A 26,347-nucleotide genomic window follows, 5' to 3' on the forward strand; every position below is an offset into this window, starting at 1 on the left:
GTTGGTCTAGCAACTATACATAGCTAGCTGACATACATAGCTTATAATTTAAATTTAGAAGAACTTATAAACAGTTTTATTATTATTATTATTATTATTCAGGCCTCCATGGAGTCAAAAGACTCATCGTGGGAGGTCCTTCCTAAGAACATAAAGTCTGTCAAGAATCATCGAGGGGAGGTCCCCCCCTAAGAAACACAAAGTCTATCATACCACTCCTTAAACTCATTGACCGTTCTCACTCCCACCACTCCATCAGGCAATGCATTCCACTGTTCAACCACCCTCCACACAAAGAAACCACTCCTTACCCTCTTGCTCACAGTTTCCTTTCGTAACTTCCAGGGATGGCCTCTTGTCATCACTCCTTCCCGCTGTTCAACCAAGCGAAAGAACTCCCCAGTGTCAACCCTGTAACCACCTCTCAACAGTTTAAAAGTCTCAATCATATCACCTCTCCTTCTTCTATCCACCAAACTCTGCAGTCCACATTCCCTCAGCCGATAGCCATAACTATGCTTGTACAGTTCCTGCAACCATCTTTGTCATCCATCTTTGTATCCTTTCCACAGTTAATTTATCCCCTTCAAATCCTGGGGACCAAATCTGAGAACAATGGTCCAAGTGTGGTCTGATTAGAGACTTATACAACGGAATGATAACCCTCTTATCTCTTCAGGTCAGTGTCCTTCTCATTATTGCAGCAATCCTATGTGTTACCTTCACCACCTTTGCAATATGTCTCCTGAACTTCAGGTTTCTATCAATCATCAACCCCAGATCTCTTGTCTCCCCTACTTCCTCCAGTATAACTCCTCCCATAGAGTATGCAGCATCCCATCAATGTTTCCCAAACCTCAAGACCTTACATTTTGCTGCATTAAACCGACATCCCCATTCATTTGCCCATCTATCTAGCTTATTTAAATCCTCTTGCAGGGCTTCCAGTACTATTACTAATAATCCTTCCCAGCTTCGCATCATCCGCAAACAACTGAATATCCCCTTGCAATCCACTTGCAATGTCATTGATATAAAGGTTAAACAATATAGGTCCTAGTACTGAGCCCTGTGGGACCCCACTTGTAACCCTCTGCCTCCTTGAAACTGCTCCATCATACACAACTCTCTGATACCTATCAAACAGCCAATCCTGAATCCAGTTGACCAATCTCACATCTATACCCATGTGCTGCAACTTAAATATCAGCTTATCATGTGGCACCCTGTCAAATGCCTTTGCTAAGTCTAAGAAAATTGCAGTATATGCCTTTTGCTCATCTAATGTTCTTGTAACTTTATTATAAATGGCTAGCATATTGCTAAAACAAGAGTGCCCTTTCACAAATCCATGTTGACTCTCACAGGTAACATTACCCTCATCTGCCCAATGCTGTATACGGTCCCTCACTCCTTTTTTCAAGATCTTAACAACTACTGATGACACACAGACTGGCCTATAATTAGACACTTCCAGTCTGTTACCACCCTTATGCAATGGCACTATCTTACCTTCCTTCCATTCCCTGGGCACCTTTGCTGAAGCCAGACTTTCATTGAAAAGCCAGGTTAAAGGCACTGTCAGTTCCCTAACATATTCTCTCAAAACGTGTGGTGAAATACTCAGAGTACTCAGTATATGAAACACACTCTCCTCCTGTACCTCTAAACTTCGAACCAGCCCTATCCCTCTAGCATTAAAACTGACTCCTCTAGGATGAAATACTCCAATAAAGTGTTCATTGAACAATTCCACTATGTCCTCTGCATCACTCACTCTATTCTCATTTTTATCCCACAATATCAATAGTCATTTCTCCTCCTACTGGCCACATAACTAAAAAATTCCCTAGGATTTTCTTTGGATCTTAGGGCCAATCTCCTCTCATATTCCAGTTTTGCTTTCCTTACCACACTAGTCACTCTTCTGGCCTGTGTCTTATATTCTTCATGCATCGTCTGTTCACCTGTCTCTTTATATCTCTTCCATAGCCTCTTTTTCGCATGCAATTCCTGTTTAATATTGTTTGTCATCCACTTTACTCCAAATTGTGTCCTCTTCTTCACTCGTGGTATACAACTTACCATTGCTGCGATATCCCTGTATAGCAAACATTTAATTAATATTATTATGTAATCATTTTGCATTAATGTTTCTCTTGTAATGAAAACAAAATAGCAATATATTTTTGTCTTATAATCAGCCAGGGGCAATATTTAATTGTTTGCCTCAGGGTGCAATCTAATCTGGCGACAGCCCTGTTTGTACCCATAGTTTCCTTTGTGTAATGTCATTATCAACCCATTTAAATTGGAGACTGTGAAATCCCATGCAGATTGCATAATCATTATCGTACCCATGCTCATTTATCACAGGGGTGGCCAGGCACGTGCTTGATATCATCCTCTCTGATATCTACAGTTTTCCTAGTTTTGCACTACCACACTCTCACTAAACAACACTTTCACCAAACATCTAACTCCAAATCCATTTAAATGTAGTTTGTCAGGCATATATAAGTCCTTTTGTCCATCAAATTCGCACCATATATCAATAAACTGCACACCATTCCTCCTGCACAGTCTTCTCATTGACTGATTGGCAATCATGATCCTCTTCTCAGTTCTGTCCTATCATTCCAAGGCAGCAAACTTACAATCTTTACTTTCTTGCTCTTCATTTTCACTTCCACTGTCAACTCTTTCATATCTTCTCTCATTGCATATTTCTCTCTTTCAAATAATTGTTCCAGCCAAAACATTTATATCATTCGCTTCTTTCTTCTGCATACTTACTGCTTCACTAACATCCTTTATCATTGCACATGGAAAACGTACTTTCATTATTTTTTCATTAAGTACAACTCTTATCATCAAATCCCCATACAATAATATCTCTTTTCTCATAGTCTCTCGCACTTTTATACTTTTTCTATTTGCTCTTTCTTTCATGTTTAGTCCTTCCGTACTTGGTGGTAAAATTTGGTTATTTTACACACTGAATTATTACATAATTCAATGTCAGTTGGAGTTTTTGCCTCAAACTAATTTTATCATGCAAAAATTTTTACTTGACTATATTTCCAAGTTTGTTTTAGTGGTAAAAAAAAAGCTGGTATTTATCGATGGGATAAAAGATATAGTCTTTCATTTAAACAAGAACTACTTAGCCAATTTGATTAGAAGAAGTCATTGCATTAGAAGAGTACAATCGGTAATCTGAGTAGGAAAAGAAAGATGTCACAATCATCCTGCTTGGCACAATCTTAGAGCTGTAGATTCCAACTGCTGTAAATTGCGTGTGTTCTGATTTGTCTGTATGCAGGATGAAAAACTCGAGTTTCCGGGAGAAAAAACTCTGCTACCTCTGTATGAGATCGGCTAACTCACCTTCGATTGAAATCGTCCAGATAAAGATTCTTCCTATCGCGACGAGAATCGAACTTAGGCCTATTCCAATCGAACGGCGCAATATACAATAATAATAATTATCATTATTATTATATTTATATGAAGACATCCAAAAGTGTTGGTTCTTTAAAGATGCACTCATAAAAGTCAACACACGGAATGTCGAAGTCGGTCTTGATCACAATTATTGCTTTCACAGTCTTGGGTTTGAAGTGGTTCTTTTCATCAGACCACATAGAACTCTTCACAGAAAAAGTATTCTCTTTACAGCTGTGTTTGTTCCTGGGATTGCCATAAAAATACAACAACTGGCAGCATGTTTTTGTAGTGGATGGTTTTTTCTTAGAACACCTTAAACACGTCACATCGCTTTTTCTCCACTTCAGCGTTTGTGTCCTTCCATTCTTCCATCTTTAGTTCACAGCATTATTTATATGGCTGACTTCATCAGATAATTCATCTTCATCACCAATATTGAATATTTTGCTGTCAACATCACTGATTGCTTTTAGGCTGCTTGCAATTTCTGCCCAAGTTAGTGGAGTTGCTTAAATATTCAAGGAAAGTATCATAAAATAAATTTCTAGTGTCTAAAAATTCTTTTTCCATCAAAGATGCCCTCATCTTTGAGCTCTGAAATAACATGAACAACATGAGCAGCACAGCATTAATGTTCATTTTTATTCCTTTGGTGAGTCTTGAAAATACATTATTGTAGCCACCTCGTTTGTATCCGCCAAAGTTGTTTTTGCAGTTATCTGCAGAAAATGCAATAATTTTCTCAGTCAGCTGCTGTTTCTGCAAAATATCCAACATATGATTTGCAAGCAGTTCTGCTGTTTTTCTTGTTATGTTCTTAAAATCTATCACTTTAACCTGAATACCTTTATTCGGGATGAAGTACCTAACAAAGACATGCACCAACTTCAAATCTCTGTGGTTTGATGTGTCTTCCATAACTGACACATATTTGGCTTGTTTCAATTCAATTGCTAATTCTTGCATTGTGTAAGGTGCCAAGGCATTCAATAAAATTGATTGGCACTTTGTTTGCCCACATGTAAATTTCTTTTGAAATAAATTTCTCACTATTTTAGAAGTGCAGTCCATTGACCTCAAAGAACGGTTATGTTTCACTGCATGAAACACCACGAATTTAAAAAAGGGACAAAATGGGACTAAAGTTAATAAAAATTAACAATTAGCATCCCGTTAAGATTTTGTCGGGACAACGGGACCAGAGTCTAAAACAGGGACATCTGGTCACCCTAATGCACTCATTCATATATGTGTGTTACACTGCCTATTAAGAACCGAAATTCTTCATGGAAGAAGAAAAAATATAGTACTGATCTCAGGCTTTTTTTTTTTTTTTTTTTTTTGAAACTTCATATTTTAACTGGCAAGTCAGAAAAATTAACAGTAGAAATTGCATTGGACATATTAAAACTAGTTAGCATTAGGAGCACAAGATGGCAGCAGTTGTCTTCTGATTCTTTTTGTGCATAATGGCATGCACTGATCTCTTCCAACCGTATAGATGGCTAAACAATTTACCAAAAAGAGGTTGAGATTGAGTTTGCTGTATGGAAACTGGCATTTTATTCACTTATTTTTTAAAAAAATTACATCATCTTAATGGGACAAAATCATTAATCTGCATTCAGTTAGAAGCTTTTTTTTTTTTTTTTTTTTTTGTATATCTCATAATGTTAAAGATACTGTGAATGCGTTTTCTTAAAGTTTATATGAAGTTCTGGATTCTGAAAATCTCAGTTTTGAGTGATGTTTCACATACTGAAAAGACTTGCTCACCACTAGAGGGTTAATTGAAATAGCGATGGAAACATATGTGCTTAAATTTTTTTAAAGAAAATATAAGTATGGTTAATTCTCTTGCTTAGATTCCTATAAGGTTGTATTTAGGTAGGTTGCAGATCAGATACTACTTAGTCTTCAATTCTGTAGGCAAGAAATCATAGAAACCGTTTGAAATTGTTGTTTTATGATTTTGAGAACTAATTTTTAGGTTTACTCTGGTATTAGTAAGCAAAATATATTTTGAATTGTATACAGTATTAAACATCCAAACCAATATGAAAGTGAAGAACAAGCTGTCTCAGTTACTATTATAATCTGAATTATTGTGTGCAGGTCTGGTCACCATGGTTTCTTGGCAGTGATAAGTGGTAGAGATGATCCAGAAGCAAGTGACCAAGATGGTGAGTGGTCTCTGGAATGCTCCCTATTAGGATACACTTATGGAACGAAAAGTTGGTTAATAGGCGAAAAATGTGGGATATGATTGAAATATTTAAGTTATATAAAGGATTTTATAGGATTGATGCAGGGGAAATGTTTCAGCAGTTGACAGAGCAGGAGGTCATCCCTGAAAGTTGGGTACAAGTGTGGTTAGCAAGGGCATGAGAACAAGATTTTTCACTTGAAGAGTGGTGAACGAATGGAATGGATTGCCTGTCAGATGTCAGTAATTTGTCTGTTAATAGTTTCAAGAGAGGTACGATAGATATTGTCTTGATAGTTTGGGCCTCCCACGATGAGTCTTAGGACTCCATGGAGATGTCAGTGCAATAATAGTAATAATAATTATTATTATAAATTGGCACTTAGCTTTCTTATCAATACCAGGGATTAATCACAGGAGGCCATACCATTCTCCAATCAAACAGTTCTTTTCACCCAGTTGAAATATATTTTTGTTTCCAATCATCATCAAATTCCTGCTATGTACTCTCAAGGGGTGTACAGGATATGATAGTACTACATGAAAAAAATTACATCATTACTAACTTCCATCTACAATTTTCCTCCAGATCAGTCTGTTACTTGTCAAGACTCCAACATTATCAGATCTTATATTTCTATCGTCTAAGGCACTTTGTACTGTATCAATCCACCTATATCTTGGTCTTCCTCTGGGTCCTTTTGCTGCTAACCTGGAAGAGAACACTTGTTTTGCTAATCTTTCCTCGCCCATTCTGTTTAAGTGACCATACCACCTGAGATTAGCTCTGCTAATGGATTCCTTGATGCTGACAATGTCAAGGTCTTTCCTAATATCCTCATTTTTAATATGATATTGCCATTGATGCCATCTGTTCACGCCTATAATCTTTCTCAGTACTCTCATATCTGCGGTCTCTAGTCTTTGGTCAAGTGTTTTACTTCTGACCCAGCTCTCAGATCAGATTTTTGTTTCCTGTCTGATAATATTGCATATTCTCTGTGAGTTTTCATGTTTTATGGGAGAGAAAAATGCTATGCTTTTGTATGAAACCGGTGGAAGTTGTAGGGTATGGTAGGACTGATTTGTGTTCTCCTCTTTTTTGCACATCTTTTTGGTGTTGGTTTCTAATAATGTATTAAGCACTAATAATGCATCCTCACATCAAGACATTTTCTCAGCGACAGCATCCTTTGGTAGTAAACAACCAGCAGTGTAACTGGCTTTTAGAGTCCTTGACATTTGTAGCTTAGCGCATTTTATAATGTCACGGTTTCGATAACTAAAGTATCCTGCCACTGGTGCTGCTCTGACGCTGTGCCCTTGGCAATTGCCACAATGGCAAATATCTGGACTACTCAGTGCAGATCTGGCAGGGATGAAACAGTGAAGAGAATCCTGAGGCAAGTGACCAAGATTGTAGTAGCAGGTCTATTGGGGTGTTGCCACAGGCAACACCCCAATAGACCAGTGAACCTCAAAAAATTAGCTAATGATTAGAAGCATATGAATTATTAAAGTGGTTTTATAGGATGGACATGAAGACTTTTTACCAGTACATGGCAGGATTCATACGCTTTTGTATGAAACCAGTGGAAGTTGTACGGTATGCTAGGACTGATTTGTGTTCTCTTCTTTTTTGCACGTCTTTTTGGTGTTGGTTTCTAATAATGTATTAAGCACTAATAATGCATCCTCGCATCCAGACATTTTCTGGATGTGAGGGAGGGAGGGAAGTCATCCCCTGGAAGTTTTATGACTGTAGTTAGTATGGTGTTTGGACTTTTTTTTTTTTTCTTGGAGGGTTGAATGAATTGCCAGTGGTGGTAGTGAGTGCTTTGTTCGATTTTGATTTGATTTTTATGGCATAAAGCAGTAGTGCACTCAGGATTTAATCTTGGGGGCGGGGGGGGGGCATGTTGAGTAGACGATTTGAGAATACACACTACACATTGCGTACGACCTATGACTGAACATCTGCACTGATCACTAATTCATAATTAGAGTAGAAATAAAAGACATGACACAACATAAATAAAAAAATGAATTTTAATTAGGAAACAATTTTTGGAAAATTTTCTAGTTTTTTTCCTCCTTTTTCTTTGGTGGGGGGGGAGGGCCCCATTGTCTCCCCCTCTGGGTGCACCACTGGCACAAAGACATAAAAGGTCATACTCTGCCAGGATACAGGTTACAACAGTCATATGGTAAACAGTGAGTAGGACAATCATAAACATCCATGTCCTTTGGAGGATTTGAACCTAGAGTCTGTTAACTGGAGAGTGGATATGCTAACCACTCAGCCAACCATGCTGGCACTTTGTATGAGGTACAATTGGTATAATGAGCAATGGTTAGATTGAGTAATATCACAGCAATGATTAGAGTGAGTTTTCATCGACTTCATGGAGATGCCCAGTAAATAATGTTTTTAAATATTCTAAAAATTTATTAAATGTTTTAGATTCATAAATCTATTATGCTTTTTTGATTTCTTGTATTTGAATTACAAGTATGTGATTTTTGATCCTATGGCCATCACTTAAAAATGCAAAATGTTTGCAATAGAGTAAGGTTTAAAAGAATATTGTTAATTGTAGCCTAAGTGACATCACCGACATGTTTACGATTTCATTGTTTATGATTATGCCAACTAAGACTGTGAGGTATGTATATTCTGTTTTATTTCTTTCTGTTTAAGGATATAAAAGGATTGAATTCCTTTCAGCAAACCCTGCCTGACCTACACAACCTTGACTGTTTTTGTTTTTCCTGGTTATTTTTAAAAAATATAAATATTATTAGTATTGTATTCATTATTAACTATGGCAGTTTTGTGATCTCAATTTTATTAAAAGTCGCCTCATTTTGCAGGTAGATTCTAGAAAACAAATGGTATGAATTTCATGTAATGTTTGAACAGCACCACTGTTCTAGGCTAGATGGACAGTTTGGTTAGAAAGACCTGGGTTCAAATCCTGTCTAGGATGGAGAGAGCTTTTATAAGAGCTTTTCATCTGAAGGTGAGTTAGCCAGTCTCATTGGAAATGGCAGGTTTTTGTACTTGCCAAGCAGAGAACAGGCAATTAACAGAAATTATACTGTCCTCTTAATTGTAGTTGCTTTAGCTATAATCTAAATATCACAGCTCGATGATGGGAGATTTTATGACTGTATAAATATATTATATAAACATATATTTATATTCATAAGTTATGTATGTGAGAGCAATATCACAGAAGAGTGAAGTTCCTAGTGGTGTACCTCAAGGGTCTGTTTTGGGACAGTTGCTGTTTAACTTGTATGTTAATGATATTGGGAAAGGTTTGAATGGTGATGTGCAGTTGTTTACAGATAATGCAAAGTTGGGAAAAAGTATGAGAAGTCAGTGGTGTAGGAACATTTTGGCATTGGAGCAGATGCCAGGGATACCAATGGCAGGATATTTTACCAATTATCGAAATTGTCGCACTATAAAAGGCACTTAGCTATGATTGTGTCAAGGGGGCTGAAAACCTAGCTGTATTGCTGTGAGAAGTAGAGCAGATATTATAGATTTGCAAGAGGACTTGAATAGATTTAGTGAATGGGGAAATTCAGTGGGATTATCAGTTTACTGTTGCAATGGGTAATGTTTTAAAATTTGGGAAGCAAAGATGGGATGCAAAGTATACAATTGGTGAAGATCTCTTAGAGTGAAGGAGATGAGGAATATGGGAGATGTGGTTAAGGACCTAAAATTGTAAGGCCAGCACAGTGAATTATGGCAACGATGATGCAAAGGATATTGACATGTAGAAGTAAAGATGTTATAAAGCTTGATCAGCTCACATATGGATTACTGTGCACAGATTTGATAACCCAGATTTCAAAAGCATGAAGAGATATAGGAAAGGGTTCAGAGACAATTGACTGAAGTAGTTTTTGGTCTATGGAATGGTGAGTATGAAGACAGAGCGAGGAAATGCAATTGGCAATGTCTGGTGGATAGGAAGAGGGGGGGGGGGATTTGATTGAAACATATAGGTCGGTAAGGGATTATTACTGGATTGATGTGGATGAGGAATATGGGAATGATCATGGATATGGACCTAAAATTGTAAGGACAGCAGAGTGAATTATGGCAACTGGTGAAGACAAAGTTATTGATAGAATGCAAGGAGACAAGAGGCCATCTCTGGAATCTGTATAAGGGTGGGGTGAGCAGGGGAGTGAAGAACTGGTTTTTAAAAGAGTCGTAGGTGATGGGATGCATTGCCTGAGAGTGTGATGAATGTCATAAGGCTGCTGTTGTACCTGCATAGTTTGTGGACATCTATTTCACCACACTTGACTGGGTTCACAGAACTCCGATCTCAACTCTATTGAACATCTGTGGAATGAACTTGAGCTTTGGGTGAGGGCAAGGGACATCCATCCACAACTATTCAGAAGTCAGTAGGAAGAGTAGTCCAAAATTCCCATTGATAGCTATCATATTTGCCGGCATATTGGATGCACCCCCTTTTTTGTACACATTTTTTAGGAAAAAAACTTTATCACTGAATATTATAATATATTTACAGTATTTCAAATATAAAGTATTAAGTACTTTCAACGAATACCTAATCTAACTAGGAAAGAGTATCCACCTTTTAATCTTCTTCGTCAAAACCCAGAAATTCATCTCCAGAGCAAAATGAAGAGACACTTGAAACCTCTTCTAAATCACATTGTGACTCCTCCTACAACAAATTGTCCTCTGTACAATCCAGTACATTACTAATGCCACACTTTTTAAATGATTTAACGACTGTCTCAGTTTTCACAGCATCCCATGAAGCTTTGACCCACTCACAAACTTGCATAATGCTAGGCTTCTTCCTGATGGCATAACCTCAAAATCTGAAGACTGCATCCAGCTGTTCCACTTCCCCTTCATAAATCCCTTAAATGGTTTATTAATGCAGACATCCTTTAAGCAGTTTTTCTTTGGGTAGCGTCCTCCTTTTAAAAATCAATAGTGGTGGCAATTTTGTCCCATCAGCACAGCAGGAGAAGTTTTAATAGTAACACTTTTAGTGCCCTTGGAATCTACAGTTTTGTTTGAGGGCACATCAAAGGTCAGCGGAACCTCGTCCATGTTTCCTATTTGTGCAAGTTCAAAATTTTCTCGTTTCCTTGCGTTAATGACGAATTGATGAAATGCAATCATTTTTTCTTCATATTCAGCTAGCATCTTTTGTGATATTTTTGTTTTAGTCCACATATATAGCTGGTTTCTCTTCATGAATCTTGAAAATCATGATGTTGATCCAGTAAAGTTGCCAATCCCTCTGTTAATGGTTGATGAATAATCATTCATCATTCATCCTTTCGCTTGATGAATAATCATTTTTGTAGACACTGAAAGTCCTGCTTTTCTGTGGCCTAAAATCCAAGTATTCAGTTCTGCCTCAAGTTCTGGCCATTTTACAGTTCCACTTCATAGGTTATGTTTACTGTGAGTTGCTTTTTTTTAAATTCTCTTCCTGATTCCGCCAAGTTCTCATCATTTTCTCAGTTGGGGTGGTCAGAAATACCTCTCTGTAGCCCTGTAGAGAGGCATTTATCCTCTCTACAGGGCTGCATACGCAATCACACGTAGCTTGTATGCAACATTGTAACAAAGCCGACGTTTTTCAGCCATAATTTGCCAAGAAATTTACAGAAAAATTAACGGCAGAAATTTATCACCATTCACAACTGTGACAACAATTGGAAAGTTTAAATGAACAGGACACAGCTGTGATCGTCGATGACAGTGCATGCGCATCCACTGAACTCCATCATTGTTTCTCAATCTGTGGTATGCGAATCCCCAGGGGTACGTGAAAAGTCTTCAGGGGGTCCGTGGCAATTTTTGGCTATGCATCGTTAACGCATAGAATAAAATTCAATGTATCTGTGAAGTTCGAGATCGTAAAATGTTACTATTGTATCACTGAATAAGGTACAGAGGCATCTGCAGGCTGTGCAATATGTTTCTCTACAAACAGCAATTAGAGACAACTGGGATAAAAATGGCACTAACTAATGAATTGCATGTCCCCCCCACACACACATGCACAGAAAATGCTCTATGACTCAAGCAAAATCATATGTTACACAGGCAACATATGGTTTTGTTTGAGTGAACGTGTTAAAACTAAGAAATATATAGTGAATCTGTTCTGGATATATAAGGAATTCGGTTGAAGAGAATTAGCATTTCAACTCAACTGTCGGCTTGTCTTTGTCATTTAGTAGCACGATCTTTTGTTAATACCGCACCAATCATATGAACGCGGATGTCTGAAGTTTAAGAAACACTGCTCTACGTACCTGGAATGCTCTCACACACACACCGCAAAGAAGCAAGTTGAAAGTTTATTTTTCACTTGGTTAGAGTATAATAAAATTAGTTTAATCCTTTATCCAAGTGTGAGCAAACAAAGTTTGCGCCTGAAGTATCTTCAGGACTAGGGTAAGGTGATACAACAACCTCATACAACTTCAGCTCCCACTGAAGAGACCTCAATAAAGGTCGAAACTAGTCTGGGTAGTGGCCCTTCCCTTAATGCATAACATTAGACATATCCGCATGGAGATGTGTTTTGCATTATAGGAGATACTGAGATAGGAGTGTTGGTAGCTTTCTCCACCTTTGCAACGAGTTGCCCTGGTTGTTGTATCACCTTACCCTAGTCCTGAAGATACTTCAGGCGCAAACTTTGTTTGCTCACACTTGGATAAAGAAGCAAGAAAGAAATTGTGTAACTTGGAACAGAGAAAATTTCCAGAAATGAAAATAATAAAAACTGAGTATCGGCGTATAAGACGCACCCTGTTTTTCAGACCTATTTTCAAAGAAAAAAAGTGCGTCTTATACGCCGGCAAATATGGTATGTAGATGTGCCTTTTAGGCTTGCTGCAGTCATTGCAGTGAAAGGTAGTCCTACATCTTATTAAGGTGGGTGCCATGACTGTTTGTTCCTCACACTGTAGTGTCCGTTGACTTCTTTACAAGTAGAGTATAATTTGTGCTCAAGTGTCAGTGAAAATATGGTGATGGAAACTTGCTGGTGCCTGTCTTTAAAATGATAGTTTGAGCTATTCTCTTTGAGGAAGGTATTACAGTTTTTTTTATGTTATTAAGTGGGTAAGGGGTAATTACCAGATTAATGTGGATCAGATTTTTCATAAAATGGGTGGAAACAAGGTGGAAATTAATTAGACAAGAGGTCATCCCTGGAAGCTGCATAAGGGGAGAATGAGGAGTAGATTTTTTTGCTTGGAGGTGGTGAGATTGGATACATTGCCTGTAAATGTGGTGAATATTGCATTTAAGTCATAGTATGATGACCTTTGTGTGTGAGAAAGAGAGTGAGATCTCCCTACTAAGTCTCATGACATGATGGAGGTATGATGATGATGATAATAATAATAATAATAATTATTATTATTATTATTATTATTAGACACCTCCAGGGAGTCTAAAGACTCATCGAGGGGGGGGGGGGGCACCTACTCTACAGCTCTCTCTCCACCAACTAACCACAACTACACCAACGCCATCTTCTGCCGACCACTACCACTAGTATTTCCACAGACAATCACAGATAACTTTACAAACAATAATACATGTATTTTAAGGTTTGTGGCCATTAGATTTCGGAAGTTGCCTGTTACACTCTTTCCTGAAAAGCCTTGATTTATTGGTAATTTGGGCTTACTGTCAGTGAAAATATGGTAGTAGAGACTTGTTGGTACCTGTCTGTAACATGAAAGTTAGTGCTCAGTCAATTCACTTTCAAGAATAAAAAATATTAAAGAATTTTTCTATTTTATTCATTTATCTTCCCTTACCTCCTTTATTTCTAACTATTGAATCAAGTCAAGTATAGACTGTATATTGGTTAATGCAATGCCCTCTTTAGACCATATAATTCTGTTTCGAGCAGCTTTTCCTTTGTGTGTTTTCGAGATCTATCATACTCTTACAAACAGATCATCTTTCATTCATTTTGGAGTTTCTATAACAGGATACTGTGTAGACATTGGAATGTATATAAATTATTTACTCATTAAAATTAATTATTTACCAGCTACTGTTTCACTAGCTCATGCTAGCATTATTAGAGTCACTTCAACAATACCCACTTAGTGAAGACACAAAAAAATGACCTGGATAACAAGGACAGACATGCATGGAGGGCGACAGTGGTGGTCTTTGTGTTGATTCCTGTTTGTTATTAATGGTGATGGTAGATGGGGTGGCGCACCAAAATCTATGCACTCATATCATTGGTTCAGTTACAGCTACCCTGTTTCTGATTAATGGTCTTTCTTTGAGGAATGCTAAGAGAGAGTGAGTATGCTTTTTGTGAGATTCTACTTTTCTCAATTATCTGTGAAAATGTGATCTTGACAACCTGAATTTGCTTCAATCGTGCTTGCTCCGCTCCAAGTTTCTTTTCCACCACTACCTTGCCTCTTAACAAGTATATGTCTATAAATTTTACCTGAAGTATTCATTGGGAAATTTCTCCATAATTCTTACATTTATTTTTAGCTCCCTTTGTATAGATTGGTACGATGAGATCTCTACTCTTGTCATCCAGAAGTTGACCTTCTAACCAAGCATTTCAAATTATGCTGTGTAGCCACTATAAAAGTTATTATTATGTGATCCCTCCAGGGAGTCCAAAGACTCATCGAGGGAGGGCACCTCCATATTTGAGCATTTTATTATTAATATTATTACAGGCAACTCCAAGGAGTCCTTAGACTCACCAAGAAAGGCCCTAATTAGCATTCTCACAGTATATGTCATACTTTGCTTTAAAGTCATTCACAGTCATGGCATCCACAACAGACCCTGGCAGCTTATTTCACTCATTCACCACTCTCCAAGTAAAGAACCTAGTTCTAACACCCTTGCTAACTACACTCATGTTCAGTTTACATGGATTGACCCTAGTTCTCCCACCACCAGATCTGTTCTCAAAAATTTCCTCTGAATTAATCTTGTAAAAACCCATCAGAAATTAATGTATCGGTCATATCACCCCTTTTCTGCCTATCAACCAATTTCTGTAATCCACACATCTTCAACCTGTTCTCGTAAGGTTCATTCTATAGACCAGCTATCATCTTGGTCACTTGCCTCTGGATCCTCTACCTCCCCATCAAGAGGAAACCCTACCACCCAGATCTGGGCATAGTAGTCAAGATGGAGTCTTATCAAGGCTCGATAAAGAGGAACAATAACCTGCTTGTCTCTACTAGTTAAAGTATTCTTTAGTAACCAAGTGATCTGATGACCTTATTTAGCGACTTTCGTTTGCTATGTGCCCCTAAACTTCAACTCCCTATCCACCACCACTCCCAAATCTCTCGCTTCGTCAGTTTCCTGGAGTACACTTCCACCAACATGGTATACTGCTGCTAATCTTTTCACCTCAAAATACATTACCTTACACTTTGCTACATTAAACTGACATCCATTCTCCTTAGCCTAGTCTGCCAATCTATTCAAATCATCCTGCAAAATTTTGACATCATGTGTATTCACTACTGCTCTACCACTTTGCATCATCGGCAAATAAATGAATAGTTCCTCTCAGATCCTTTCCTATATCATTAATGAACAAATTAAATAGCAGTAGTCCAAGAACAGAACCCTGCAACACACCACTAGTAACAGGCCTTCTTTTGGACTCTACTCCAGAATAAACTACGTCTCTGATATCTCTCCATCAACCACCCTCTTATCCTATATATCTCTCCTCCTATCTCTCCAACCCTATATATTCATCCCCATGTGCTGCACTTGACTGATTACAATTCCATGTGGTATCTTGTCAAAGGCCTTAGCAAAGTCCAGCAATCTCACTATAAACCCATTACCCTTATCCAGTTCAGCCGTCACCGTATTATAAAATGTGAACAAGTTACTGAAGCATGATCTTCACAAAAGCATGCTGTCCCATACAGTATCCCATTTCCATCTGTTCATTCCTGTATTTTGCTCTTGACTAATTTCTCCAAAACTTTGACTACGACTCCTGATATGCTGATCAGTCAGTACATTAGACAGTACAATATCATCGATATGATGTTTCTGGTCAGATATCATCTGTTCCAGCTGCCCTTAAACATTTCAGATTTTTGATGGCTTTTTTTTACCTCATGTATTGAAATGTACTCTTGATTGCATTCCTGTTGATTATTTTCTGCTACTATTCTGTCACTTCATGTTTTATTTATTTAGCAGGATTTTAAAAGCAGTAATAGTTTTTACTCCAGACATCTAGAATATCTTCAGTATTTTTGTTAGTTTTATATCTTCTCTGATTTCTTTTTACAGTATGCTTTCCTCAATTTAGAAGCGTTTTCAATATCCCCCAGAAATTTTGCTACCATCCAAATAGAGCGTTGAGTAACGAAGCTGGGAGAGTCATGCTGAATAGCGTAGAGAATGAGTCCATGAGTGTGGACTTGAATGAAGTTAAGAGTGGTAATATATATGGTGATTCTATGATTAAGAGTATGGAGAGTGGTATGCATGAGGAGTGCATGGCTGGTGGGACAATAGAAAGAGTGGCTTTAGCAATAAAGAGAGGGCATGAAGCAGACAAGATGATAGTTATGGTGGGTACGAATGACCTGAGAGGTAGTATAAATCGGGTAGGAAAAGATTTAAGAACATTATTAGATATTGTGAAGAGGAAAAGTGTCAATGGGAGGATAGTGTGTGTGCTGCCTCGTTTTGACAATTACGAGTTAAGTAGACTAGCAATGATAATGAATGATATGATTGCAAAAATGTGCAAAAAAAGAGGTCTGGAATTTGTTGATGTTTGGAATGTATTTGAAGGAAAAAGGCAGTTGTATGCTAGAGATGGACTGCATCTTAACATGGAAGGACATAAGCGATTGTTAAGTTATTGTTTTCTGAACAAGTTGAAGTTATTGGGCAGGGAAACTAATATTGAAAAGGTTGAGTGTAAGAGAGAGAAACTTTAGCACTGATTGTATATTTATTGATCCTTATATGCAGAATAAATTGCAGAAGAGAGGGGATAAAAATCGGCATGGGACTACGGAAGTTAGTGACTTATATATCAGTTCTAAAGCCGGTACAAGATCCAGAGGGAATCTGCAATTTTTGTATACCAATGCGAGAAGCATTCGAAATAAGAGAGAAGAATTTTTGGCATTAGTCAGTGCAATCTCACCAAAAGTTGTAGGCATTAGTGAAACTTGGCTGTCAGCAGAAGATGTGGTCACTGGAATTGAATGTGATGGGTACAGTATTTTCAGGGAGGATAGAGAAGATAGAATGGGGGGGGGAGTACTGTTGATGATAGCTGATGTGTTGCAGCCAAAGAAAGTAGTATATCAAGATGATAGACATGTGAATGCGAGTTCATTTGAAGCAGCCTGGTGCGAAATAGTGACCAATGCAACCAAATATACAGTTGGATGCTGCTATAGGCCAGGAAGTACAGGGGGAGATATTGAATTCATGCATCAGCAAATCAGTGCAGTGAGTGAAGGCTTAGTGATTATTATTGGGGATTTTAATTACGGTGATATCAATTGGAAGGAGGAAATATCAAGTAGCAAAAAGGAAAATGAGTTAATACATCTTCTACGAGATAATTACTTGAAACAGCATATAACTGAAGGGACACGTGGTGTGAGAGTGTTGGACCTGGTTATTGGTTCAGAGGTTATATGCATAAGTAAGGTGTCCTCGTTACCTCCAATTGGTGAAAGCGATCATGTGGTATTGACTTGGGAGGTTGCAAAATCTGTGGATTTTTCTGTTAAGAAGGGGTATATACGGAACTACAGGTTAGGCAATTATAACAAGCTTCGGAGTGAGCTTGCAGCCATCCCATGGCAGAACATATTGCAAGGGAAAGATGTTAGCAGTGCATGGGATAAAATCAGCAGGTATCTGAAGAAAGCAATATCAGATTTGACCTCCTGAACCCCATGGTTCAGGAGGTCAAACAAGGCAGACATTAAATGGATGAGCAGTAGTATCAAGCTTGATCTGCAAAAAAAGAAAAGGTTATGGAGATTTTACAAGGAGAAAGGCGACCAGTACACCCATGAGCAGTACAAGGCTCAAGCTAGGAAGGTTACCAGCATAGTAAGAAAAGCTAAATCAGATTATGAGACCTTAGCCAAAGAGATCAAGGGTAATCCCAAAGAGTTCTTCCACTATGTGGCAAGTAAGAGGAAGAATGACTTTGGAAGGATAACTTTAGTGGGTGCTGATGGTATTGAGGTGACAAAATCAGATGTAATAGTCGAGTTACTGAGTGATCACTTTTCAAAAGTCTATCACCCAAGTGAGGATATCTCTATACCTGTAGCAATACCTAATGTGAGAATTGAAGCTAAAGAATAAGAGGTATTAAATATATATTGCAAAATTTAAATGCAAACACTGCTGTAGGCTTAGATGGAATATCAGCTCGGGTGTTACGTTAATGTGCAAATGAATTGTCAACTCCTCTTACTTGGATATTTAATTTAAGTTTGAACTCTGGTATGGTCCCTAGGGAGTGGAAGTTAGGTCCAGCTAACTCCTCATTCCATGCTGCCCTTGCAAGCTGTCTCCTGAGCTCTTCATAATCACCCCACTTGTAGTTCCACATATACCCTTTTTTCACAGGGGTCCTTGCACTGCTGGCAACCACCCAAGTAATCACCTCATGTTCACTTTCACCAATTGGTGGATGATTTGATACCTCATTGATAATTACATCATCCGATGAGATGACCAAATCCAAGACCTTTAATCCTCTTGTGCCCTCTGTTACATACTGTCTGAGGTAGTTATCCCTCAAAAACTCAAGAAACTCATTTTCTTTACTTCCAGTTGCTATCTCTTCATTCCAGTCTATATTGCCATAATTAAAATCACCCACAATGATCACCCTTTTCTTATTTGCTTGGCTTATTTGACTATACATTTCACTATCACCACCATCCACATTACCAGGTCTATAACAACATCCCACCAAGTATTTGATTCTATTCACCTCTATCTCACACCATACTGCCTCTCACGAAACACATCATATCTTTCCATCTCTATTCCTGTCAGGATGTCATCCTCATCTAACCATGTCTCACTTATTCCGACAATCTCTGGGTGCACAGACGCAATTAGTGCAACCATTTCATCCGCCTTGTTTCTTATACTTCTAGCATTGGTATACAAACACAACAACTCATTTCTGGATCTGCAGCTAGTTCCACTGATACCACTCACTCGATGTGATCTCTCCATGCTGGACTGGGGCCATTTCCCTTTCTGCTTCTTCATTTTAGAACCCTTTGCAATTCCATCTGTTTCCTTTTGATCCCTGATCATCCCATTACTTTCCTGCCTACACATGCTCTCACCTCCTCTTGGAGCATCCACCTTTCTCACGCTGTGTATCCCTGTCCACCCTGAGCCTCCCCGTTTCCCTGCTCCTCTTGCACACCCATTCTCTCATTTTCTATACTCATACCACTCACTTCCCCATTCATTTCCACTTCTTCAATCTCTCCTGTCTTACTCTCCTGGTCTTCCACATCACTCCCCTCTCGATCTGATTCATTCTCTCTATTCACTTTTCCACTTTCCAGCAGCAGTCTCTCCAAGCGACTCACACCATAACCATTCAAATGCAGTCCATCACTCCCATACTGCTCACTTCATCCCTCAAACTCATTCCACACATTAACAAACTGTACTCCCATCTTCTCACACATTTCAGCCAGAATATCATTCATAATCCTTGCTCTCCGCCTCATTTCACCACAATCATACCTAGGCAACACACTGACTAACCTTCCTGTCACACTATTCTCCTTTATCTTTCCAAGCAGTCTCCTGACATTCATTTTGACATGCTCTTTGTTCTCTCTCAAATCATTTGTACCAATTAATACAATTAACTCTTTTGGTCGTTCCCGCCTCATATTCAATGCCTCAATCACTCTACTAATTTTACCGCCTGGAAAACATACCTTGTGCATTTTATCCTCTAGCACACCTTTAATAATGGAGTCGTCATACAATGCCACTCGCTCATCTTTTGTTAACTCTTTCATGCCATCATGATTTATTTTAATAGTTTTGACCTGAATTCTCTTAATTTCATTCCGCATCCATTTCGTTTCTTGCTTCATCCAATCCAATTCACCTTCTGAACCTCGCGACACATTCTCTCTATCATTAAATCTTTCTAACTCTCGACCCCCTCTTCTCACTTTCCCTCTCATTCATCCTTCTTTGTTTCCGTACTTTCGGTCCAACATACGTCCAACTTTCACTATCATTCTTCTCACTTTCACTCTCACATATCTTTCTTTGTTTCCATACTTTCGGACTAACATGCAACCAACTTTCGCTATCATTCTTCTCACTTTTACTGTCATTCATCTTTCTTTGGTTCAGTACTTTCGTTCCAACATGCGTCCAACTTTCGCCATCAGTCATTCTTTTTTGGCTATCATTCATTCTTTCAATTTTTTTTACTTGCGATTTCTGTATCACGCCATTTCTACTTTCATTCGTTCTCTCAATTTCGTTTCTTTCCGCCTCACTTTCGTCCCTTTTAACATCCGTTACGGTTGTCAAATCGCTCTTTTTCTTTTTTCCTGATTTTTTAACATTTTTTCGCCTGTCTTCCTCACCATCCTTCTCTTTCAAACGTGTACTCGCGACACAATTGGTACTAGCACTTTCTGTCATCAACTTCATATTTGCATTCATCAATTTCTCGTTCAGGTCACATTTCGCACACACCCTTCTTCCATCCACCCTACAATTTTGTTAAAGGTAGATCCTGCCTTAGCAATCTATTAACTATTCATAATAGAATAACATCTGAGTTGGACAAAGGAGCAGCCTACACAGTGGTACTTCGATTTTGCTAAGGCTTTTGACAGGATACCCCATAGAACACTGTTATGCAAATTGGAGCAGATGGGAATGGATATTAAATTGGTGATATGGATAGGAGAATGGCTCAGGGAGAGATACCATGAGGTGGTGTATGGAGGAGCCGAGTCCAGAATGAGGCAGGTGACCAGTGGTGTGACTCAAGGCTCTGTGCTTGGGCCAATGTTGTTTAATTTGTATATAAATGATATAGGAAATGGCTTAAAGGGAGATATTCAGTTGTTTGCTGATGATGCAAAGTTGGGTAGCGCAATAAAAAATCAAGCTGATGTTGAAAGTTTGCAGGATGATTTAAATAAGCTGGTAAAATGGACAAAAGATAATGGATGTCAGTTCAATGTGGAAAAGTGTAAAGTCATGCATTTTGGGATTAAAAGATTACCAGCTGTGTACTACAGTGATGGAAAGGTACTCCAAGAGATTGATGAGGCAAGGGACTTAGGGGTGTTGGTAGATAGGAAGATGAAGTTCAGAGGACACATTGCTAAGGTGTCCAAGATTGCACATAGGATTACTTGGTTGTTGAGGAACACACTGACATCCAGAGATAAAGAGATTATTATTCCCCTTTATAAAGCATTGATACTTCCACATTTGGATTATAGTGCTCAGGTCTGGTCACCTGGATTCCTTGGAGATGAGGAGGCTGTGGAGAGGGTTCAGAGAAGAGTGACCAAGTTGGTGAGTGATATAAAAAATGCCCCCTACATTGATAGATTGAGAGCTTGTGGATTGCAGAGATTGGTTGATAGGCGAAGAAGAGGGGATATGATAGAAACATTTAAATTACTGAAAGGTTTTTATAGGATTGATGCAGGGGAAATGTTTCAGCTGTGTGATAGTGATGGAAGAACAAGAGGTCATCTCTGAAAATTAAAGAAGAGTGTGATTAACAAAGGTGTCAGAACAAGGTTTTTTGCCTGGAGGATGGTGAATGAGTGGAATTCATTGCCTTACTTAGTTGTGAGCTCTTCATCTGTAAATGAATTCAAGAAGAGATATGACAGATATGGTTTTGCTAGTTTGGGTCTCTCACAATGAGTCTACTGACTCCATGGAGATGCCCGTAATAATAATAATTCTTTTATTTATTGTCTGTAGGCTTACTAAAGTCTTCCTGTGACTTTTGTTTACCTACTTTTACATACTGCTTCACTTATATTTTTCACTGTATTCGCTCAGAGCATATGCTAGGAACTTCTGTAATGCTTTCTTTTTTTTTTTCCATGACTGTCTCTTTAACTTCCTGTGTTCACCATGGATTTCTGATGTTTCTATCATTACAGATATCCGTGACGACATACTTTCCCAGTCAAATGAGGTTAATGTTTTCTAATTAAAAAAAGTAGCATATTTTTACATTTCCCTTTACAAAGTAGCATATTTAATTTCAGCGATAAGTAATACCCTTTCTGCTTGCCATTACCAGCACTTCAAACCATATAAAAATAAAATAAATCCTTTTATTCCCCATAGGTTATAAAACAGCCTCACCTACTCCCTTCTAACATTTGGAGACTGGGTGCAGTCAATCCACAGTTAGTCGATTAGAGATAGCCATCTGAAGACCATCATTAATTTTTAATCTCCATCTGTTGAGAGTATGGAACATAATTGTCACCAGAGGTTGATTAAGCCAGCTGGGGACCCCCATGCAGTAAAATTTACAGAAACCCTAAAAAATTCTACATTTGGAAAAGTTGAGGACATTTCTCTTACAGCCTAGTATACTTGTGTGGCAGTATTGAATTTTACTTTATCTTCTTTTAAAAGTAGTAGAAACTGTTCCAATTCATCATCAAAATGCATAATATTTATATTGTTCTTATAGATTTTTAATTTTTCCACATAGCTCAGGGCCCCTGACAGCTGCCATGTCTGACACCCACTTGATCCACCTGATTGTCACTATCTAATGATTCCAAACCTTTATGGGAAACTCCCGCACCCAGAACCTCATTATGATAAACCTGAGTTTCTGGGTGGGGAGGGAACCTTTTGACTATGCCAGAGATAGACTAAATCAGGAACCAGTTCAAGAAATGGTTAGAAAAAGTTCTTCTAGTATGGCGACTAGAATTGAACCTAGAATATCTTTCTTTCAGTGGCAGGCCTAGCACTACCTTTGTAAATGCCATTTCCACAGGAGATTACATTGGTCACTGAACAATAAAAAAAAAAATAAATAAAAGATGGTGAATGCAAAGTTTACTTTTTATTAGTGCTTGTTTCTTAAAAAATTGTTTTGCAGAAGATTATGTTTTTAGTCTCTCAGAGAGATGCACAAATATATATAAGCTTACTTGGTACTAGATACCCTTATTCTTGTTTTACAATATGTATATGTGGGATTCATTTCACATAAAATAGCTGTTCTTGTCTTGAAACAGTATTATGATATTTTATTAAAAAAAAAAATTGTATAATTTATAAGAATATTATAATAATTCAGGACACTTAATTTGTTTTTGTTTATTTCAGCTGTTCATTGATAGAGACAAAGAAATTCATCATTTTCGTCATTAATCAGTTTTTTGTAAAATTTTCTCACGAACTATGAATCTTCTGGTAAAAGATAACTATTATAAACTGAAGAAAAAATAAATAAAATCTTTACTGAAAGAAATAACTACAGAAAAAGAGTAGAAATATGGAAGTCTATCAACCTAATAAGCCAGAATTAATCTGTGAAATGTCTGATATGCCATTTGATTATGTCAAATTTTTAATGGAACACACATTACAGTGTACTATTGAGAAAAGTCTTACTTGTGAAATTTGTGCTAAACCATTTTCAGACATTGCACATCTTGGAAGACATAAAAGAACTCATGGTAATGTGAAATCTTTTAATTGTGAAATTTGTGGCAAATCGTTTTTGCATTCAAGTAATCTTAAGACACACATCAGAATTCATACTAATGAGAAGCCATTTGTCTGTGACACTTGTGGAAAATCATTTTCACATATTGGAAATCTAAATACTCACAAAATAGTTCACACAAATGAGAAATCTTTCATTTGTGAAACATGTGGTAAATTATTTTCACTTCTTTCAACTCTTAATAAACACATAAGAGCTCACTCGAATGCTAAGCCTTTTGCCTGTGAAACTTGCGGTAAAACATTTACACAACTTTCAACTCGTAATATCCACCTACGGATTCACACTAATGAGAAACCTTTCACCTGTGAGACTTGTGGTAAATCATTTTTTCGCTCCTTTGATCTTAAAAGACACATAAGAGTTCATACAAATGAGAAACCTTTTGTTTGTGGAATATGTGGCAAATCATATTCAGACTCTCGTGACCTTAAAATGCATACAGCAGCAGTTCACACGAATGAGAAGCCTGTTAATTGTGAAATTTGTGGTAAATTATTTCCACACATTGCACATCTTAAAAAACACTCAAGACTTCACATTGCCATGAAATCTTTTACCTGTGAAATTTGTCATAAATCATTTGCATCTTCTTATGATCTTAAAAATCACCTAAGAGTTCACACCAATGAGAAAGCATTTATTTGTGAAACTTGTGGCAAATCGTTTTTGCACTCATGTGATCTTGAAACACACATCAGAATTCATACCAATGAGAAGCCATTTATCTGTGGCACTTGTGGAAAATCATTTTCACAAATTGGAAATCTAAATACCCACAAAACAGTTCACACAAATGAGAAATCTTTTATTTGCGAAACATGTGGTAAATTATTTTCACATCTTTCAACTCTTAACACACACATAAGAGCTCACTCGAATGCTAAGCCTTTCACCTGTGAGACTTGTGGTAAATCATTTTTACGCTCTTCTGATCTTAAAAGACACATAAGAGTTCATACAAATGAGAAACCTTTTGTTTGTGGAATATGTGGCAAATCATATTCATACTCACGTGACCTTAAAATGCATACAGCAGCAGTTCACACGAATGAGAAGCCTTTTAACTGTGAAATTTGTGGTAAATTATTTCCACACATTGCACATCTTAAAAGACACTCAAGACTTCACACTGCCATGAAATCTTTTACCTGTGTAATTTGTCATAAATCATTTGCATCTTCTCATGATCTTAAAAATCACCTAAGAGTTCATACCAATGAGAAGCCTTTTACTTGTGAAACTTGTGGTAAATCGTTTTCACAGCCGTCAACTCTTAAAAGTCACATGAAAGTTCACATCAGTGGGAAGCCTTTCAAATGTGAAACCTGTGGAAAATCATATTCCCATATTAAATCTCTTAAGAGTCATAATTGTTCATGCTAAGGAGAAGCCTGCAACCTGTGACACTTGTGGTAAATCATATTCAGAAGTTTCTACTCTTAAAAATCACATAAAAGTTTATACATGCAAATATGATAACCAATACAAAAGCTTGAAGGTGAACGCTGAATATTGGGCAATTTTCCTCTGGAATATTCTCGGATTTCAAGTTTTAAAATTCACAAAAGATTTAATTAATGAGAAATTATTGCTATTCAAACTTACTACCATTTGTAGCAACTCAATTTCAGAATTTTAATTATTACTTATTCATATCTTTAACAAGGAAATTTCTGAATGGAGCTTTCCAGTGAATCACATGGGATGTGGGGAGCAAATATTTCTTAGAGAGATGGTACTTAGTTTGTATGATATTTTAATAAATGCATGAACTTTCAGAATGAAATTTTTGCAATTTTGATACTGCATTCTTACAAGATATTACATTAAGCTAAATCTTGGGATAAGGAAACCGTCAAATGTTACTTTAAGCTAATCGATTCCTACAAAGAGTTCACAGGAACTAAAGGAATAATTCTATTATAGCTGAAGGTTTGCTAGTGCATTTTCTTTAGAATGCTTTGATGCTATGAAAGCTTTGACAGGGATTTTTTGGTAGTTTTTTATAGTAAGAGAGTTTACTATAATGTGAGACAGCTGTGTGAATGTTACAGTATTTCAATTCCTTAAGAGTTCCTGTTGATCATAAATCTCTTTGAAGCAGAACAGACCTTGATGTTACTTAGACACTAAAGATAGATATTCATCAAATTTATTTTTAATAATTGCAGAACATTTCATCTTAAAAAAATTTACATTTCCCATATAAAATTATTTTGTAAACCTCAGGTAGTACTAAAATTGCAGGACTGTAAACTTTCCGTTGCTCCAGTTCTTCTTGAACACAGCAAATTGATTATGATATAGATATAATCATTAGCAAAAATGTACATGGACATGAAAGAAACTTTAAACAAAGAAAGAGATTAAGTTCACACAGTGGAAGCATCTGTTTATCCCAAGTGCAATTTGAGTTGATGGTTTGATTATTGTGCTGCCAATTGTAAATCAACAGGTTTAGAATAATTTATGTTCTTTCTTTACTGCTTATTATTTAGAATTATCAGCTAATAAAGAGTTCTTGAACTGAACATGTGAACTACTTCTTAATAAATAATTTCGTAAAATAATTTTTTCACAAATGAAAGATAAGAGCATTTTCAATAGATGCATCACTAAATAATGATGCATCTGTTATTAAGTGATGCATTTATTGAATCATCAATAGATGCATCACTAAATAATATTGTCTACATTCTTGCTGTTATACAGTCATCCACATCTTTTCCACTCAATTTATAGTTTCTTCACATGCTAGAGATGTACCATCATTTTACACATGTCCTTCAGTTGTGTTCAGAATATTGTATTATGATATTGGATG

The 26,347-nt window shown here is 37.3% G+C and overlaps 1 protein-coding gene across 5 annotated transcripts in view; it reads left to right on the plus strand.

The window, feature by feature from the left end:
- LOC150099160 (uncharacterized) overlaps positions 1–26,054 on the plus strand; it is a 60,743-nt gene extending 34,689 nt beyond the window's left edge. For 3 of the 5 annotated variants that reach the window (XM_090403844.1, XM_090403846.1, XM_090403845.1), the window contains one exon: positions 23,118–26,054. In XM_090403844.1, coding sequence (XP_090259970.1) covers positions 23,287–24,906 — 1,620 coding nt within the window. In that variant the 5' untranslated portion in view covers positions 23,118–23,286 and the 3' untranslated portion in view covers positions 24,907–26,054. Of the gene's footprint in view, positions 1–22,112; positions 22,423–22,488; positions 23,079–23,117 lie in introns of those variants that run through there. The other 2 variants (XR_016549360.1, XR_016549359.1) reach the window with 2 other exon arrangements.
- The last annotated feature ends 293 nt before the right edge of the window (positions 26,055–26,347 follow it).

This window comes from Typopeltis vanoorti, chromosome 14 (assembly GCF_054136105.1).
Source record: "Typopeltis vanoorti isolate ZY-2024b chromosome 14, IOZ_Tvanoo_1.0, whole genome shotgun sequence".
NCBI classification, from domain to species: domain Eukaryota; kingdom Metazoa; phylum Arthropoda; class Arachnida; order Uropygi; family Thelyphonidae; genus Typopeltis; species Typopeltis vanoorti.